The sequence below is a fragment of the Peromyscus maniculatus genome, chromosome 4, assembly GCF_049852395.1.
Source record: "Peromyscus maniculatus bairdii isolate BWxNUB_F1_BW_parent chromosome 4, HU_Pman_BW_mat_3.1, whole genome shotgun sequence".
Classification (NCBI taxonomy): domain Eukaryota; kingdom Metazoa; phylum Chordata; class Mammalia; order Rodentia; family Cricetidae; genus Peromyscus; species Peromyscus maniculatus.
In genome coordinates, this window is record NC_134855.1 from 93243472 (window position 1) to 93261850 (window position 18379).

The following is an 18379-nucleotide window of genomic DNA, read 5'->3' on the forward strand; positions in this document are numbered from 1 at the left end:
ATCTTAAAGACTGTATCAGGTTGTTTTGGGTCTCACTATGGGGTCCAAGCTAGTCCACACGAAAGAGTCCTCCTGTTTCAGCCTCCCAAATGCTAGACTTATAGGTATAGACCTCCATGCCTAGCTTTGTCAGGTTTTCTTTCCCATGAGTTTTTTCCTTCAGCTTTGGACTGGTTCTTTTCTTTACATGTCTCCACTCTCAACCTCGCTTCCAGAAGAAATAAGAAAAGTCAACATCTTCACAGGCCCTGCTTTCTCTGCCCAGAGCACAGAGCGCCTTGCTGGAAGGCTTAGGTGGCACTCTAACAGGCAGGATGCATCGATCCAGAAAGCTTCAGGTGGCTTCCAATACAGAACGAGAGGTGGAGAAACTAGCCAAGGAACCCACAGACTGAATGGCTACAACCAAGTCATATCCCCTTCTTTAAGCAGGTGTGAGACATTGACAGGATTCTGCTGACTCCCCAGGCTGCATTTTCTTCATTGGGCAGATAACACTAGCTGCTTCCTCATTGGAACATCATAAAAATTTCAGTCAGTTAATTACAAGTGAAGTTTGTGGGGGTTTTGCTTCCTGTGGTGCTGGTGGGCAAACCCAGGTCACTGTGCATGCAGTAGGAGCACTCTGCCACGGAACTGTACCCTAGACCTAGCTGAAGCACTTTGAGTAAGGCCTGGCATGCTGTGTAAGTAAATGTTTGATATTACTCGTTTGGTTCCCCCCCCCTTTAGAAAGGGACATTTGTGGGGCACAGTGTATACACGCGTGTCTACATGTACATATGTGAGTTTAAGAGGACAGCTTTCGGGAGTTGGTTCTCAGCTTTCACCGTGTGATTCCCAGGTGTCAGACCTAAGCGCTGAAGGTCGGTGTCTTACTGTCCGAGTCATCTCACCAGCCCCATTTACATATCCAAGTGGAAATGCATGACTCTACTTTAAAAGATCGACTGTTTTGACATAAATATAAAACACTTATAAAATGGCAGGTAATTGTTACCAAAGAAGATATATACATGCTAGTAAAGTCATCCTCATGCTTATGTCAGAGATAAACACACCCCTTTTGAGGACACATGCTTATATGTTTTCAACACTTTCCTAAGATATATTGAATTATATTGCTTCTTATTCTGTTTCCCCTAAATGAATTTTTTAGCGTATTCATTCATAATAAGGAAAACCACACCTGAAGTTAAATGTACTTGGCTATTAAAAAAAACTCACCCTAGTAATAGGGACTACAAATAGGACTGGAGTTTTGAGTAGCCTTCTCTTTCATTTGGCAGCGTGTTTATTCATTCATTCATTCATTCATTCATTCATTCATTCATTCGTTCAGCAGAGTACTGAATTGTTGTCTTATAGCACCTGAGAGAAATCCTTCTGCTTTCAAACAGCACGTCAAGTGCTCTGATACAAATAGCTCCTTTGTCACCCCGTGAGCCACGTCTTCTCCATAGTAGTGGTGCATAATCAGATGCACATATCTGTGGCAGTCTACTAGCACATGGTCAGCCCTGAAAACGTACATGTAAGTAACATGTGGACTCAACAGCTTGTATTTAGGAATATATATATGTAAATACAAATATATGTATGTATGCAATAATAATTGATGGAAAAAAAGAGGCCATGAATTTGGAGAAGAGCAGGGAGGGGTATGTGAGAGGGTTTGGCGGGAGGAAAAGAAGGGAGAAATGTAATTAAAATACAATCTTAAAAATAAAAAACGTAAGTTGCATAAGTGGTATGGCTGGGCAGGTCAACTTAAAACAAATTATAAAATTATTCCTAGATGGATGATCCTTTTTTTGTTTGTTTGTTTGTTTTGAAATGTGTCCTTATGACTCAAATAGTAGAGCGAAAGAACTCATTCTCAGAAGTTGACCTCTGACTTCCACAGACAAACTATGACATGCATCTCCCCACCCCCAACTAAATGAATAAATGTAGTTAAAAAAACATTTAAGGTTAAGAAACATTTGCTTAGCTAGGCATGCTGGCTAATACATATGATCTTGGCACTTGGGAGGATGAGGCAGGAGGATCACTGCAAGTTCAAGACCAATCTGAGGTACATACTGAGTTCTAGGCAAGCCTGAAACCTGAAACCCTGTCTCAAAAAGTTGGGTGCTGGTTCATAGAATTTAGGAATTCCGGTTTACATTCATCATCTTAGGAGATGCAATGTAAGCTATGGGGTAGAAATGACATCAATGATCTTACCCAGCTATAAACTCTACAAACTAGGACATCAACCTGTCAAGCAAGAAGTGCCTTGTTGCTTGAATCCTAAATGGTCTTATAATAAAAAAACCTGGAGCCAGATACTGGGGTAAACGCTGAAAGATCAGACAGACAAAGGAACAAGCCACTAGAAAAACTTCTCACCACTACCGAATCCTCAGGCCAAATGGAAGGCGAGATCATATCTCCTAAAATCCTCTGACTGAAATACACTCTGAATCCTCAGCCAAAAGGGCTTGAGTCCTCAGACAAAAAGCTGTTTAGTTCCTGTCTCCTCATGTCTTATATGTCTTTCTCTGCCCAGCCATATTACTTCCTTCTTAGTGCTGGGATTCATGGCATTGTGCTTCCCAAATACTGATAGCAAAGGCATGAGATCTCAAGTGCTGGTGTGTGCCACGACTGACTCTGTTTCTCTCCTAGACTGAATTAATCTCATATAGTCCTGGGTGGCTTTGAACTCACAGAGATCCAGATGGATCTCTTCCTCCTGAATGCTAGGATTAAAGGTGTGTGCCACCACTCCCTGGCCTCTATCTAGTGGCTGGCTCTGTCCTCTGATCCTCAGGCAAGCTTTATTTGATACACAGTAACAGTGCCTAGTTACGCAATAGTGGCACTGTTGGTCTGTGGCTAACCAACTGCTCTCTGAGCCCCACTCCAGAGCAGGGAATAGATGCCCAGTCCTGTATACTTTCTGTCTAAAAATAAATGAATAAATTAATAAGTAGACAGAACAAATACATAAAATGACTAAATCAATAAAAACAGAACAAACTAAAGGACACATGACAGGGAAGATCATAGGCCCTGGGGGGAACTGACCATCAGTTAGCTAAATTGACAGAAAGTCATTGCCTTGTAAATATTTATGTTTATATGTATTGACAGATTCTACTCTCAGCCTTAATCAGAGAAGCCTCTCTCCAGTGGATGATGATGAATGGAAAGACTCAGGGCTGCACAAAGGACTGAGAATAAGTGACAGATGAGGGCTCAGCCCCAAGAAAGACATTTCTACTGCCCCCTAAGGCCTGGGGAACACTGAGAAGGAGGGAGCAGAAAGAATAGAGCCAGAAGATAAAGGAAGGAGCTACAGAGTTCCATCTTCTGAGCAGGACAGTCATTACAATCAGGCACTCACAGCAGCTGTGGCTGCCCACCCTGGGCCCATGAGAATGAATCCATTGACTGTAAAACATAGAGGGAGGAAGGACTCGGGGGCGTATATATGCCTGGCTGCGGAACTATTCGCTACTGCATGTCCCAGATGAGAACTCATTCCTTTCCGTTGTGTCCATGCCCCACCAGGCCTCAATTATTTGTCCTAATTCAGTGGCATCATGGCTGGCCTTGGTCGCACTGAATGGGTCACAAAACTAAAAGTCATGAGTCTAGGAAGGAGACTGGGGGTGGCGTTGATAGAGACGGAAGGGAGATGTGAGCGGATAGGAGGAAAGAGTAGTTAGAATGCATTGCATGCATGTATGAAATTGCCAACAATGTTAAACATTTTAAGTTTTTAATGTGAATAAATTAAACATCAAAATCAGAAATGTAGAGCTATATAATGCTGAGCTTAAGAATCAGAAAACTTGTGGCTTCGTAAGTAGCGCTAAACTTGAGAGACTTTTCCTTATCATCTGGGAACCTATGATGACACTAATTCTTCCTATGTATTAGTTCCTGTATTAGTTATTTTCTCATTTTCCTGACAAAAGGCCCGACAAAGCAGCTGAAGAGAAGCGGAAATGTCGATGGGGCTCATGGGTGATGGCTGCTCATCCTGACAGAGACTTCTTTGCAGCAGGAATATTAGGTAGCTGTTCATTGCATCTGTAGTCCTGAGCCAGAGACAAAGACGAATGCTCAGCTCCCTTTCTCCTTTTTGTTCAGTTTGGGATCTCAGCACATGGTATGGCACCCTCCATATTTAGAGCAGGGCTTCTCACCTCAATTAACCCAACCTAGAAATTTCCTCCACAGACGTAGCCAATGACTTGTCTTTTTAAAGTGTAGTATGGTTTTTAAATCATAGCATTCTGATGAATCTTTTTTAAACAGTTGACAAAGTAACAATTGCCAAAAGATTGGTAGACAATAGAGTCCTTTCCAGTGAAATGAAGACTACATTCAGGTTATAAAAACAAGAATAGCTTGAAGAGAGGAGGTAAGAATTGAACTGGGTTTCAAAGTTTAGGCCAAGGGAAAGATGAGAAAAAAATTGTAGTTCTGTGTAGGCTGTGTATAGGAGTTTGGGGGGGGGGCACTTTTGTAAAAATCACAGCTTAGCCAGATGCTCAAATAATAGCTGTTGGAATATTCGGTTGACTCAAGTTGATGGTATACAGTGGTCCTGAAGCTGCAAGTTGCCAGAGACATGGTTCTGATTATCATCAGGTCATTCTTTGGAGATGTCTTCTTCTTTTACTTACATGCTACTTTCATATTTGACAACTTTTAAATTTCTTACTTGATTACATACTAGACAGAACAGAACTTAATTTGTCCTGTAGGATTCAGTTGTCAGATGATATCCAACTGCATTAGGCATCACTTGTATGTTGTAAGGAAACCAATGGGCTAAAGCCTGCAACTTGGAGGAACATCCCCATCTATAAAATTACAGCAATTATAAAAAACCAGCCAAATTACAGTTTCCCAGGAGAGACATTGACATGTTCATCCCCATAGAGATGTAGCTTGAGAGCTCCCTAACTTTGATTTCCAAAGACCTTAAACCAATTGTTGAAGAAAAGATTAAATCTCACTGGTATTTAGGCTTGCTTTTCTTGGAGCTCAGTCTCTTTTGGCAGCCTTACACAAAGGAGAATCACCTGGTGCATCTTGGGAGTCTTACAATGTTGTGGTTTCCCAGGGGTAGCCAAATAGGCTCTATCACCACAGCTTCAACTATACATGAAATTGTCTTCCAGATAGTCATGTCCTCTGTCTCTCTTCGCCCTTCCGTCACTCATCCTGTCTTCTATTGATAACCACTGTCCATTCCACAGTCAGGCTGTGCTGTTGGCCCACTATGCATAAACTTCTTTGTGATCTTAGATTAGAGATCTCAGATGGATAGGCTTTGTTTCAAGCCCAGGTATAATCTAGCAGAAGCCAATGTTGGCTGTAGGTGGAACCTTGAGGGGTTTTCAGAGCATAATCATCTACTTGCTTGCATTAGGATCTTCTCCTAATAGCTGGCTTCAAGGGAAGCAAACATTATCAATGTGAGTTTAAGGTCTGTGCCCTGTTTGATTGTATATATGCCCTTAGCTAGGGAGAAGAAAAAATCTTTTTCTACATGGCTATAGACAAATTTTATGTCAACATGCCTAATCCCATTGAGAACACTTAAACCAAATACAGGCACAAATAGAAGAATTTGTCACAGTTCTGTCCTAGGACAGATTTGACAGTGAACTGCACACTTTGGCCAAAAAAGTATGTGTGGTGTGCATGCGTGCATGTGTGTGTGTGTCTACACATATCTGTGTGTCTGATTTAAAGGCTAGCCTGGCATTGCCAGTCTTTGCTTTTGAGCAGATTTACTTGGCTGTCTGTGGCTGTGGTACTGTCTACTTTAGGATCACACTCTTGACTTCATGGAGTCACTCCCCAGTAGACAGTAATGCTGTACTTGCTGACAGTGCAGTGTTTGGAGGTGGAAGGCAAGCCACACCATCAACAGCAGTGGAGCCAGCACGTAAGCACTGTAGAAGCCCGAGTCTCAGTCAGCGCAAGTGCTTTATGGAGTTATTTTATTGAGCCTTCACCACTGTCCTGGATGCCCATTTCACTCTCCTTCACAGACAGGATACTGAAGGTCACCAGGCCTAGAAGTGAACATCTGCATATAGAGTAAATCATGAAAAAAGGACCAGAAATGTTTGTTGTTGTTGTTTTTACTTACAGTGTATACCCTTAGGTTGTGGTGTATCAGGGAAAAAGAAAGAGATTAGGAGATCAGCACATTGGTGGATTTGAATCCAAACTTAATGTTTGTTTACTGCCGAGAACCCAAACTAAGGGAATGGACAAGAGGATTCAAAAGCTGAAAAACAAATTGAAAAATGGTTGGTAAAACTAAAGAATTAAGAATCGACTCTTTGAAAAAGTAGAAAGTGCTAGGGATATATTGAGTGACAGAGCACTTTCCTCTACCCCTCTACTTTCTTCTAAAATGCAAAACAACTGCTTGTGCTCTCTCTCTCTCTCTCTCTCTCTCTCTCTCTCTCTCTCTCTCTCTCTCTCTCTCTCTCTGTGTGTGTGTGTGTGTGTGTGTGTGTGTGTGTGTGTGTCTCTGTCTCTCTCTCTCTAGTGTGTGTGTGTGTGTGTGTAGATGGGAATACAAAAGGGAAAATAATTACACTGGTTATGGGACATGGAAGATTCAAGTTGGTACCAACCAGGAAATTTCCTCCCCGATGGCCAGCTTTCATAGCACCAGAAGGTGCTACATAGGCTGCTGGGGGAAAAGAGGTCACCAAGGGTCTTAACCTGTGCACCTGTGGACTATAATAGTGATAACCCTGGCAAGAAATGCTCACGGGTGCAATAGTGGCATGAACGTTACAGTGGTAACCAACCACCTTATGATTGGATTTAAGCCCTGCTTCACAGGAGGGAGCACATGTCTGAACTGTAAATCTGAGCAAAAACCCATGGGTGAGGAGATCACATACCCAGGAGTGAATCTAATATCTTTATTCTGTTAAATAGGTAAAAGGTCAAGCTGTGCTCTAAATTCATATTTCTGTTCACAAAGATTAGTTCATCTCTCAGACCTGGTGTTGAAGGCTGACGGTACTGTCTTATTTCCTTACATGTAGAAATGTCAAAGATTGGACACTTTGAGAGGATGACCAAAGGAATAGATGCAGAACATATTGGTTTCAAAGGAATAACTTGATAAAGAAAAAAAAATGAGTAAAACTTAACTTGACAAAGAGAAAAGAAAGGAGTGACAGAACATGAAACATAAGAGAGTAAAGTCCGGCCGGGCGTTGGTGGCGCACGCCTTTAATCCCAGCACTCGGGAGGCAGAGCCAGGCGGATCTCTGTGAGTTCGAGGCCAGCCTGGGCTACCAAGTGAGCTCCAGGAAAGGCGCAAAGCTACACAGAGAAACCCTGTCTCGAAAAACCAAAAAAAAAAAGAGAGTAAAGTCCAAATGTAAGTTAACAGAAAAGAGTTTACACAAATTAATACTAAAGCACATGAAGTAAACATATTAGAAATACATGAGTCAAAGCACACAACAATTCCATGAGTGTTTGTTACACTGACTTTGTACATTTCTTATGTTAGAAGCATTCTATAATGAACTCATTCACAGTCTTAAGCATTCTGCCTCAGTTGAAACATTGCTGCCATCTCTTGTGACATGCTTTATCCAATGCCTGCCCTTTGCTGTTCATGTGGCCATGCCTCCAGGTGGCTTGAATTCTTATTTTGTGCCTTCTTTCTAAAAAGGAGAAATCTGTATCTGCTGCAGTGCAAAGCATCAGGAAGGGAGAACAGGCTTTCTGTCTCCATGGTCCAAAAATCTGGAGGCCCACACTGTGCCCATTAATGCTGCTCCTGTGTACATGTGTTCAGAGCTGACCACTTAGAATTGGAAAAGACGTCAAAGGGCTCATCCCTGGAGAAAACCGGTTCTCTCCCACTCAACAGTCAATGACTGCCTGTAGCTCTTCACCTGGGGATGGGGCCCTGTGAAATCTCACTGATCCATGTTGACATGTGTGGCTACTAAGTAGATCTTTAGGCATCTTGCTGATACTGTTGAGATGTCCTGGGTACAGCATCCTTGTCATGTCTAGAAGGCACTATGTCACAGCAGGCATCCTGTTTCTCTAACTCTCACAGTCTTTCCACCCCTTCTTCCACAGTGTGCCCTGATCCTTAGGTTTAGGGGTTGGGACACCCAGCCCCAGTTAGTGCACCTCAATTTGCAGGTTTTACAGTTTAATTAAAAATAACTAACTCTCTTTATTTTGTTATTTGCTTTTGTAATCAACTTATTATCAATATATTATATGTAACCAACATAATGTTATGTTTTCTCTTCAACATATTAAAGGGGCTTTTTTCTTCTATTTTTGTGGTGTGTGTGTGTGTGTGTGTGTGTGTGTGTGTTGTATGTGTGTGTGTACGTGTGAAAGCCCCAGGTTGATGTTGGAGATCATCTTCAATTGTTCTTCCACTTTTTTCAAAGGCTGTCTTACTCAAACCTAGAGTTCACCAATATGGCTTGACTGGTCTTGTTAGCACTTCACTCTGAGGGCCCCCTGTCTCTGCCTTCTGAGTGCTGTAAAACATGGCCACCATACTCACACTTGGCATTTACGTGGGTTCTGAGGATCCAAACTCTGTCCTCAGATTTGTATAGCAAGCACGTTAACCACTAAGTCAACTCCCCAACTGAATCCTGAGAAGCGCACCATTCAAAGGTTTACATTGTGATGAAATTAAAACCATTACTCTCTTTTTTGATGTTTTTTTTTTCCCTCTCCAAATAAATGACCTACATTTCTCAGATCTTGGAACATTGACTGTCTTATTGAAAAAAAGCCTTTGAAAATTATTTGAACAGTGGATTTGCATGTAATTTGTTAAGAGGTCAGTAATTTTCCACTGGCTAGCACTTTGGGTCACACTTGCCTATAAATAATGTTTTCTTCACATGGGCCTGAATTTACATTGCAACACCTTTGCACCTCATGACCAGGTGTGCACAGAGAAGGCTGCTGTTTCCCTGAGTAAAATAGATGGAGGTATGTGCCTTTAGCCTCTGCGAATGAGTGACAGACCAAAGGAAGTATTCTCAGAGAAGGCGACCACACATGTGAACAACTGCTTTGATCTCCACCATCTGGCTAGGCTTTAGAATTATGCCAGGGAAAGTGGGCAGGTTCACCAGGCACATTATTGTCTCCTCAGTGCTGTTCCCACATCATCTGTTCCTAAGTAAGGTGATGGGTTACTGTTTCATATTCTCAGTATCCATACCACTTATCCATGGTAATTTCTGTCAAAAATAATTGAGTATAGCCCAAGTTTATAAAATACAGCGAACATCTAAGTCTCATTTGGTTCAGACTACTACTTGAACTTTAACAAAATGATGTGGCAGCTGTTTTCTCAAGAGACTCACATGAGAACTGTTTAGAGCAGTCAACTCAAATAATAGCATCACTTCCTACAGATGAAGTCATTGAATGCAAGGGGCCACACTGTTGGCTAGTTTGCTGAACTGGTTGCAAGACAGGATTGGATGAGATAGCTAGGTGATGCTCTGTTGAGATTCCATATGGGTTCTCCCCATTACTGCAAACATGTGTTTGCAAATGTCTGTTACGTGTATCAGAGATTCTATAAGCATGCAGTGTGTAACTAGCATAGACAATAATTAAAATGATTTTTTTGAGAATCAGTTCTACACTAAAGATGCTGTCATCTTATTTCTTTTCACAGTGTTTACTATCATATCCCATATCTGTCAGTGACCCAAGGCCACTGAAGTTGATAGAGAACATGATAGTAAAAACTAAGCTTAAATTATCCAAGTACTAAAATCACCCAGCTATGACCTTTACTAACTTTCTTAACTAGATAATTATACAAGTGGCATTCAGGTGGTCCCTGCATGGGTCATTCCCTAAGCCATCCTGCTAAATATTTGATGTTGATTCCATAGGAGGATTCTTAACAGAATTGATCTGCACCAGGAGCAGGACCAGGATGTTCTACCTAGCTTTCATAGCTTGGCACCTCACATACACCCTTCTCATGATGTTTTCCATTCTGCCCTTCTTCTAGCATGGTGGTTCCTGTGATTTCAGACTAGTTTGCAGGTAGATGAGACATATTTGGGGTGGAAATTTTATTTACATATAAAATATATCTACTTCCTATCCACCCTGCCTTCCCCAAATGATAGACCCTCTATGATGTTGTTTGAAACTTAGATGGTCTTTTAATTAAAAATAAAAAACAAACCAGAGCCAGATATGAGGGTGAAAACTGAAAGATCAGAGAAGCAGAACAGTCAGCCACTAGTTCTTACCTCTATGAAATCTTCAGCCTAAAGAGAGTTAGATTCTGTTTCCTCACACCTTATATTCCCTTCTCTGCCCTTCCACATTACTTCCTGGGATTAAAGGCATGTGTGCTTTCCAAGCAAAGGCATGAGATCTCAAGTGTTGGGATTAAAGGCATGTGCCACCACTGCCTGACCTCTATGTCCAATCTAGTGGATGGCTCTGTCTTTTGATCCTCAATCAAGTTTATTAGGGTACACAATATATCACCACACTGTACTCTTAAGTTCCACACATAGGACTCTACCAACTACTAATAGGAAATGCATAAGAGAAAATCATATCTGTATTCATATACAGACTTTTCTTATTCAGTAAAGACAGTGTAACAATGCTTTACATGCCATTTGTATTAAGTTAGATTCCAAGCAATCTAAAGACAGAACATATATCAGATTGTGGAGTATGTTATATACAAATACTGTAGTTTTTCTTATAAGGAAATTGAGCATTCATAGAATATGGTCTCTGTCAGGGGTTCTAGAAATAATAGCTACAAGAAGACAATAGTACACACACACACACACATACAACACACACACACACACACACACACACACACACACACACACACACACTTTCCTCATTTCAGATTCCCACAGTCCTAAGCCTGTCTCACCTGTATTCCTCACCTGTGAAATGGACATAACAACTGGTGGCAGTTGATGGGAATGATTTGGACAGATTTAGTATTGAGAGATGTTTTTATTGGCATTGGTGAAGCCTGGGAGTCTGGCCTTCCCTAGTTAACTTGTACAAGTACAGGTGCTTGGGAATAAGATCTCTACCTGTAAAAGTTAAATCTTTTCTGGTTATTGCTGTTGGGTTTTTTTCTTTCCCCAAAGTTGGCTTTTCCAAAGCTGATTAGTCTGCAAATAGACATATGCTTTAGGTCTACACTTGTTAATTTACCTTGGAAAAAATCAAGTCACTGTCAAGTCTGGCAATGTAGCTTACAAATACTTGGCAAAAAAATGATCTAATTAAAAGCTTCTCTTAGATGAAAATCTTGGGGAAATGATCAGTATCAGTACTGTTTTTCTTTTCATGATCTGTGTGTACCTTGGTATACGTCACTTCTCATGTCATATTAAAAGTGTGTTGACTGTCTGCTAATAGTTCATCTCTTTCCTTCTACAGCCTCCAAGTCTGTTATAAATAATATGCTACGGGACCCTTCTCAGATTCCAGATGGAGTTCTAGCCAACCAGGTCTATCAGGTATTAATCACAGCTGTTTTCAGTGGCGATGCTGTTATCTGCCTAGCCGAGTAGAGGATTTTAAACCTCATTTAATTACTGTCATCATAAACTATCACTGAGGTCAGGGCGCACCATAAATGGCAATGCAATATTTTCGAGGAGAGCATTTTACTTTTTAATAGCTTGCTTTTATAGTAAATAAAAAGCATGCAATTTTTGTTTTCTGTGATTAAATCTGAATAGCCTTTTGATAGCTTTCTTTTGGGTGTTGGGGAGGGGTGGGTGAAGAAAGGTAATGACTGCTTTTAGAATATTTACTGTGGTGGGTTTGTAGTCACCCCAGCCTATAACCCTTCTCTTATTTGTCCACAGTGCATTGTGAACGACTGCTGTTATGGACCGCTGGTGGACTGCATCAAGCAGTATCCTTCCCCATAAAATTTTAGGTGCACAATTGACGAGCTCAGACTCGGTGGAGGAGATGTGTCTAGCTTTAACCTGACATAAAGTTCTGCTTCACAAAACACATTTCATCCTCTCCTATTTTACATTCCATCAACTGGAGGGTCACTGCAGACCACTCTTTGCAGCTGCTTAGGAAAGCTCAGCGAGGCCACCGGAAGATGTCAGTTCGGCAGGTGCACATCTGCATGTTTATTTCACTGCTCGGTTTCCAGTGAGCCTCAGATGCAGAGTCATTAGGCAGGGAACACACTGTCTTGGAGTGTATCTAACCATCCCAGTGGCCAGTTTTAAAGTGTAACAAAGTTCCATTTTAAATGGGCCAAATTCAGGTGAGTGTACTAGAATAAATTTTGAACCTAGACTTAAAGAATGATGCTATTAAAATGCCACCGGAGACCACCACATTTTAAAGGGCAGTAGACTGTCTTTGCTCCTGACTGCAGTCCACACTGTCATCTGGATTCCTAATAAACATTTTTAGAGAAAAAGTGCTAATTTTCCCCTTGGAACCGACTTGAAGGCTGTGAAAGCAGATGTCCAGTCATTTGTTATTAAAGACACTGAGGTTCCTAAGGAGTTAATGCTTACTTCTTAAAATTAGGCTGGATGAATGGCAGTGATTTCAATCGAGATTATTGATAAATGATATGGTATGACAGTGAGAATTTTGATAACACGTTGGGAAAAAAAGTACTTTCTTAAACAATACTCACAATTTTTGGTGGAAATCATTTAAAAACACAGCCTTCCTGGGCTAGATTTTGATAGCAGGGATAACACAGGGGTCAGCTCTGACTAAGGGATAAGCAGTCAGAATTTTTGTTGAATTCTCTTGCAAACTGAGTGTGTGCGTGCACATATCCACACATGCACATATGTGTGTGCATATCCATACATATATGTGTGTATTCATATTCATATGTGCACATATGTGTGTGCATACTACATGTGCATATATATGTTTGTGCCTGTCTGTATTTACTTATATAATTCTAGTTTCACAAAGGCTTAGAGACAGTTAGGAAAACATTTCTGAGACATGGTTTTGCTCTATTGTCCAGGCTGGCCTTGTGCTCCCGATCCTCCTGCCTGCGTTTCCTTTGTGTTGGGATTGCGAGTGTATATTTCCACACCTGGCTCAAGCTTTTTCAGAAGAAAATTTCTTTCTTTCCTAAAGACACAGTTAAGATTTGGCATCATCTTTGAACAGAGCCCCCTCACAAGAATATTGAGTAACTAGGGCGTAGCTTTTTATCATGCATTCTCTGATCTGGTCCCTTAACTAAAATGAACCAAACCATGATATTGTCGAAAGCTGGCTTTTTTATTTGACTAAAGTGTAACTATGCTTCTATTTTCAGTGTGAAATTAATGGTAGTGTTAAAAGTTGTAGGAGGGCCAACCTCACATTGCCTCAGTGATAAACTTCAGCACATTTATATAACAATTGACACCATCTCAGAGTGTCTAGGGCTGAATTACATGCTAATTTCAAAGCACATAAAATAGTTAAAAATCAATTTAAAGTTAAGGTTTTAAAAGCATAATGTCTTTTGAAGGATTGCATATTGATTTTAAATATAACTCTCTAATTATATATGCATGGACTAAAGTATGAAGTCAACTGCTTTGTAAATGCCAGGAGGCTATTTTTCAGTAATAGTTGAGATGCTTACGGGAAACTAGATTGCTGTATTGCTGGCGAAGAAAATAGCTTGTGAGGTTATTTACAAGTTTTGCCCCATGGTCACTACCATACATCAATAATAGGTATCCTTATAGACAGTGTCTAAGTGTTTCTGCTTATGGAGCATTATAAATTCTGTCTGGAATATTTTCCTTGTATACATATATATTTTTTGCCATTATTCATGTTCTCTTTTGGCTGTGTATTGTCAGTAGGATTTAATGGACTATATAATTTCAATTGATAAATATAATGATGTATGTATATAAATGGTATTCAGTGACTAGATTCCAATTTTGGCAGTTCTGTTATGCTTATTACCAGTAAAAATTACTGCTTTTATCAACTTTATTTTGTAGACCTTGCATTTTTATGTCTATATCAAACAAAGCATAATCAAGAAGTATATCTTTTGAAAATTTAAAATTGGTGATTGGAGTAACTATGCAAAATAAAACAGGCTGGGGAGTTTGTGGAGAGACTGATTGTATCTCTGCATTGAAATGGTATCAGTTTCATATACTATAAATAATCTTGCAAAGATGTTTCCTAGACTGATCATCAGGAATTATTTTATTTCACACTGGATGAAATGATTGGTTTTCTTTGTAAGTGAGAAATGCTTTTCTGTGTGGTCCTGATCATTGTGATAATGTTTGTTTGCTTTGCTTACCCTCACTAAAGTACATCAGTTTCTTACAAAGAAAGCACACATTTGGTAAATGGAATAGATGCAGAACCTCCTTACTCCATTATGAAAATGTTACCTGTAGGCATTCGTGTTTGGAGAATAAAGCAAAGTGGTCACTTGCTAAAATGGCACACCAGTCACCGTGGTGAAGAGGATGTCTTGTCAGGGTGCTTTATTTCTCCTTTTGGTGCCTGCTGTGTTTGTTTGTTTATTTATTTATTTTGTGTAGTATGTGCCCCGCACCCCCATACCTTTGCCTCTGCCTCTCATTTCCACCAAGCAAACTCCGTGAAGAAGCAGCCACTTCTTCTAGCCCGTGTGGGACTCTAGGCCACAGCTGTTCGACGAAGGTCTGGACAGAGCAGCCAAGGGGGATGAGGACTCAGGAAGCATCCGGGGCTGTGGCTTTCTGTGCTGTACCATCAGTAACCTCAGTTCCATGATTCAACATGGTAGACGTAAATAATTTACAACAACAAAAGTGAGAGCACACTTATGGGGAAAGAAGTAAATAATTTAGTTTGAAAATGTGGGATACCCTGGTAATGAGAGGCCATTGAGACTTATAGATCAAATGTCTTGAATAGACTCAGAAAATGTGTGAAATTCTGCGATTTCAAATTTTCACTTACTTTTTTTACACCTAGTTAAAAAAATTAAACAAATGCAGTCATGTGCATTGGAAGAGAAACAAAAACAAAACAGGGCGGGGGCAATGATGGTGACTTTGGCCTTATTTCAATCATGGACAAAAGTGACTGCATTTCTTGAATTAGGAGATTTTAGTGACAGTCACCTGTAATTCATTGATAAAGGGTAGGGTAACTTTTTTTTTTAAACTGGTGATAAAGAAGTTACCTTTTGATTTAAGTTGAATGCTTGCAATGCATGATCAGAATAGCCATCTCTGGTAAGTCAAGGAGTGCTGCACTCATTTGTCGATGTGGGGTTGGGTGGGGTGGACAGTGAAGGAGGTGATCCTGACTGTTTCTACTGAGTGCCTTCAATTGGTCTGAAGGACCAGAATAGTGGAACACTTTTTGAGACTTAGAATAGTCTCTTTCTTCAGAAAAGAAGGCAAACTTTGCCTCTGCCTTCCGTATTTATAAGCCATAGGACCTTGAGCTCAGTCCTCAGCATTTCTAAACCTTACTTTATATGAATGAGAAATGGGACTAAGATTATCTACTCTTGGAGTTGTTGTGAAGACTCAAATAAGATCTCAGGGTGTTTAGCTTAAAGGCTTAGGCTATGCATTTAGCTAAATCCTTAAAGATCTAGCATAAAGCATTTGTGGTCCTTAGGAAGCATTGACTAGTGGCCAGTATTACATAATTCTGATGCTTTTGGAAAGGAGTGTGATCAAACACAGGCCTTGGAGAGAGCTCTTTCCTGCCTTTTCTTACTTGTTTTCCTTCATTGCTAGAGATGGACCCAGGTTTCAAGAGTGCTAGGCAAACACTGTACCACTGGGTTGTACTCTCAACCCTCACCCTTTGCGTTCCCACACATTTACTAGCTTCCTGCGGTTTCTTCTCTGAGTCCCTTTCCCTGTCTGCTAAAACAAGCCTTTTTATACTTGTGAGGACGGAATAACATACTTCAATCACTTGATATGATGTCTGCCATGGAGAAAGCATTGGAACAGTTGATATGTTCCTGTGTGCATCTGTTCATGTGCATTTGTATTTGTTCTTGTGTTTAAAAATATAACACACACACATACACATGCACACAGGCAACAGCTTTTGTACCTCTGTAAGTGAAGCAGAAGGTGATGACTGGCAAATGGATCTCACAAGTTTCTAGGACTCTTAAGACTGGAAACAGCTAGAGCAAAGACTGATTAGTTACTCTTCTTTCTTGTACTCAGTGATTGTTTAGTTAATATGTACTAAATTGAATTGGAGGGCTGTTTTTTAATACAAATTAATGAATATTTTAAGTGATTCCTCTATTTTTAAAAGAAATTAAAATCACAGTGATTTATAAATCGTTGTTGGCCGAAATATATGTGTTATAGAAAAATTCTGCTACCTTATTTAAATGAGGGGAAAATGCATGTAGAAATTTCCTTCCTCAAAGGCATAAGCTGAGTAGGAAGGCTTTTGTATACTTAACATAACTCTCCATTTCAGCTTAACATGAAGTAGAATTTTCCTGATAGTTCAGCCCTTCTGTGTGTGTTACTTCCTTAACTAAACTGTCTAGTGCTATTGGCTATGAGCATGAAGTCCTGCTGAGAGACTTACTTCTGAAGAAAAACCTGTCCTTCCTAGGTAAGTGTTGCTCAGGTTCTCTAGCATGTAGTGTCATCAAGGGGGACTTAAAGATAGAGTTTTCAAATCTTCCACCTGCAGGTAGTATGTACTGAAGGGAGAGAAGATGATGATTGATGCTCTGCATGGTATCTTTTATTGATTTAGACCTGAGCAGGAGCTCTCTTACTCAATCCCCTATGTAGACAGCACATGCACGGGCTTGCAATTAATATTTTATAGAATAAGTGGCTGAAAAAATGCTTTAATATCTGTTGCAGTATTACTTTTGGTGTCATGAGATATTAACCATAATCTAAACCTTATGAGAGAGAGAAACAAAGAAATATTGTCTATAAAATGCTTTATATATTAAAGAGAATACTTGGAAAAATTCATGTTAGGTATGTTTATCTCCTCATATAGGAAAGTCCTGTTATTGAAAAGCAAAATATTAAGCTCTTATTGTTTTCATGCCAAATATTAATTGCATCATAGATTTAATATGATTTTTCACAATCCCCCTAAATGTGCATTTATAAGTGACCCAGTAGAGAATCTTACTGTAAAGTGTTTTTTTTCTTTTCAATGTCTCTTCATCGTTATAAATAAAGGCTGAAAGGACATCCATGTAACAATGGAGCATGGAAACCATAAAGCACCCAACGAAGCATTCATTGCTTCCCTCTGTTGGATCTGTGATAACTAACAAAAGATCCACACCAGTCATGCTAGTAAGCAGGTTCGGGCAGACACTGAAGAACCTTTATAGTTTAGTTTTAAGGACAAAAAAGGAAAACATATTCCATTACTTAATTTTAGTATAAAATGGACAACAAATTAGCCAAGGAAAGTCAAATCCATAAAACCTAAAATAGATCTTTTCATACTGCCCAGGCTTTTTATTCCACTGGAGAGTGGAGAAGGATGTATTGCAAGATTGTTGGTACTTTGAAGCTGAGAAAGATCACAAATATTCACTAATTAAGGTTTAAGGAAGTTGATAAATTAGGAAAATGGTGTCCAGTTAGTAAATTTCAACAGTAGAAACAGCCAAGTATTTTTATATAAGAAGGGCAACTGAATTCTGGAGCCTATGGAAATAATATAGTGTGGGAATAAACTTCCTTTGAAAAATGCATAATGCTGAATGAAATGGGTAACAGCTCTGAGCTGTAATAATATAGTTATAATATGTGCCCACGAGGCACTCTAACGTGTGTTTCAGAACTATAGCTTTCTGATAATATTATAAAGTGTGTGATCTACCATTTATTCAGCTGCAGGTCAATGTGGACACAGCCAAGTCTAATTTTTCTTTTAAGTCACTAGCTAAGTAGTCGTCTTTTCAGAGCTGATTGGTGTTATTCTTTGGCACCATCTGTCTGTGGACAAGTCAGGCCCCCTCGGGTCCATTTCTTTGTCTAGCCTAACTTCTGAATGCTTCCTCCCTGAGGACTAGCAGACTCCAACTGGAAGAAAGAACAGAGTTTAGATGTGACCTAATTTAGGTTTAGAATCTTAGACAACTGGAATTGAGTGTGTTAGACTAGATTTACTTCAAGTGACAAATACCAGTGCTGGAATATGGTCAAATAATTGTTTCCAATTGCAAGAATGTACAGAAATGTTTAAATATTGAGTTTGATGGGCCCCACATACTCCTTTGTGCTCTGAGATATACAGGGCATTATTTGTTGGAAACATACCTGTTTTGTGA

At 39.9% G+C, this 18379-nt stretch overlaps 1 protein-coding gene across 4 annotated transcripts in view; it reads left to right on the forward strand.

The window, feature by feature from the left end:
• Positions 1–18379, forward strand: part of Cdin1 (CDAN1 interacting nuclease 1) — a 216227-nt gene that overhangs the window by 87065 nt on the left and 110783 nt on the right. For all 4 annotated transcript variants that reach the window (XM_006985106.4, XM_016003654.3, XM_042275924.2 and 1 more), the window contains exons 6-8: positions 11497–11576; positions 11931–11980; positions 16613–16680. In XM_006985106.4, coding sequence (XP_006985168.1) covers positions 11497–11576; positions 11931–11980; positions 16613–16680 — 198 coding nt within the window. The remainder of the gene's footprint in view (positions 1–11496; positions 11577–11930; positions 11981–16612; positions 16681–18379) is intronic.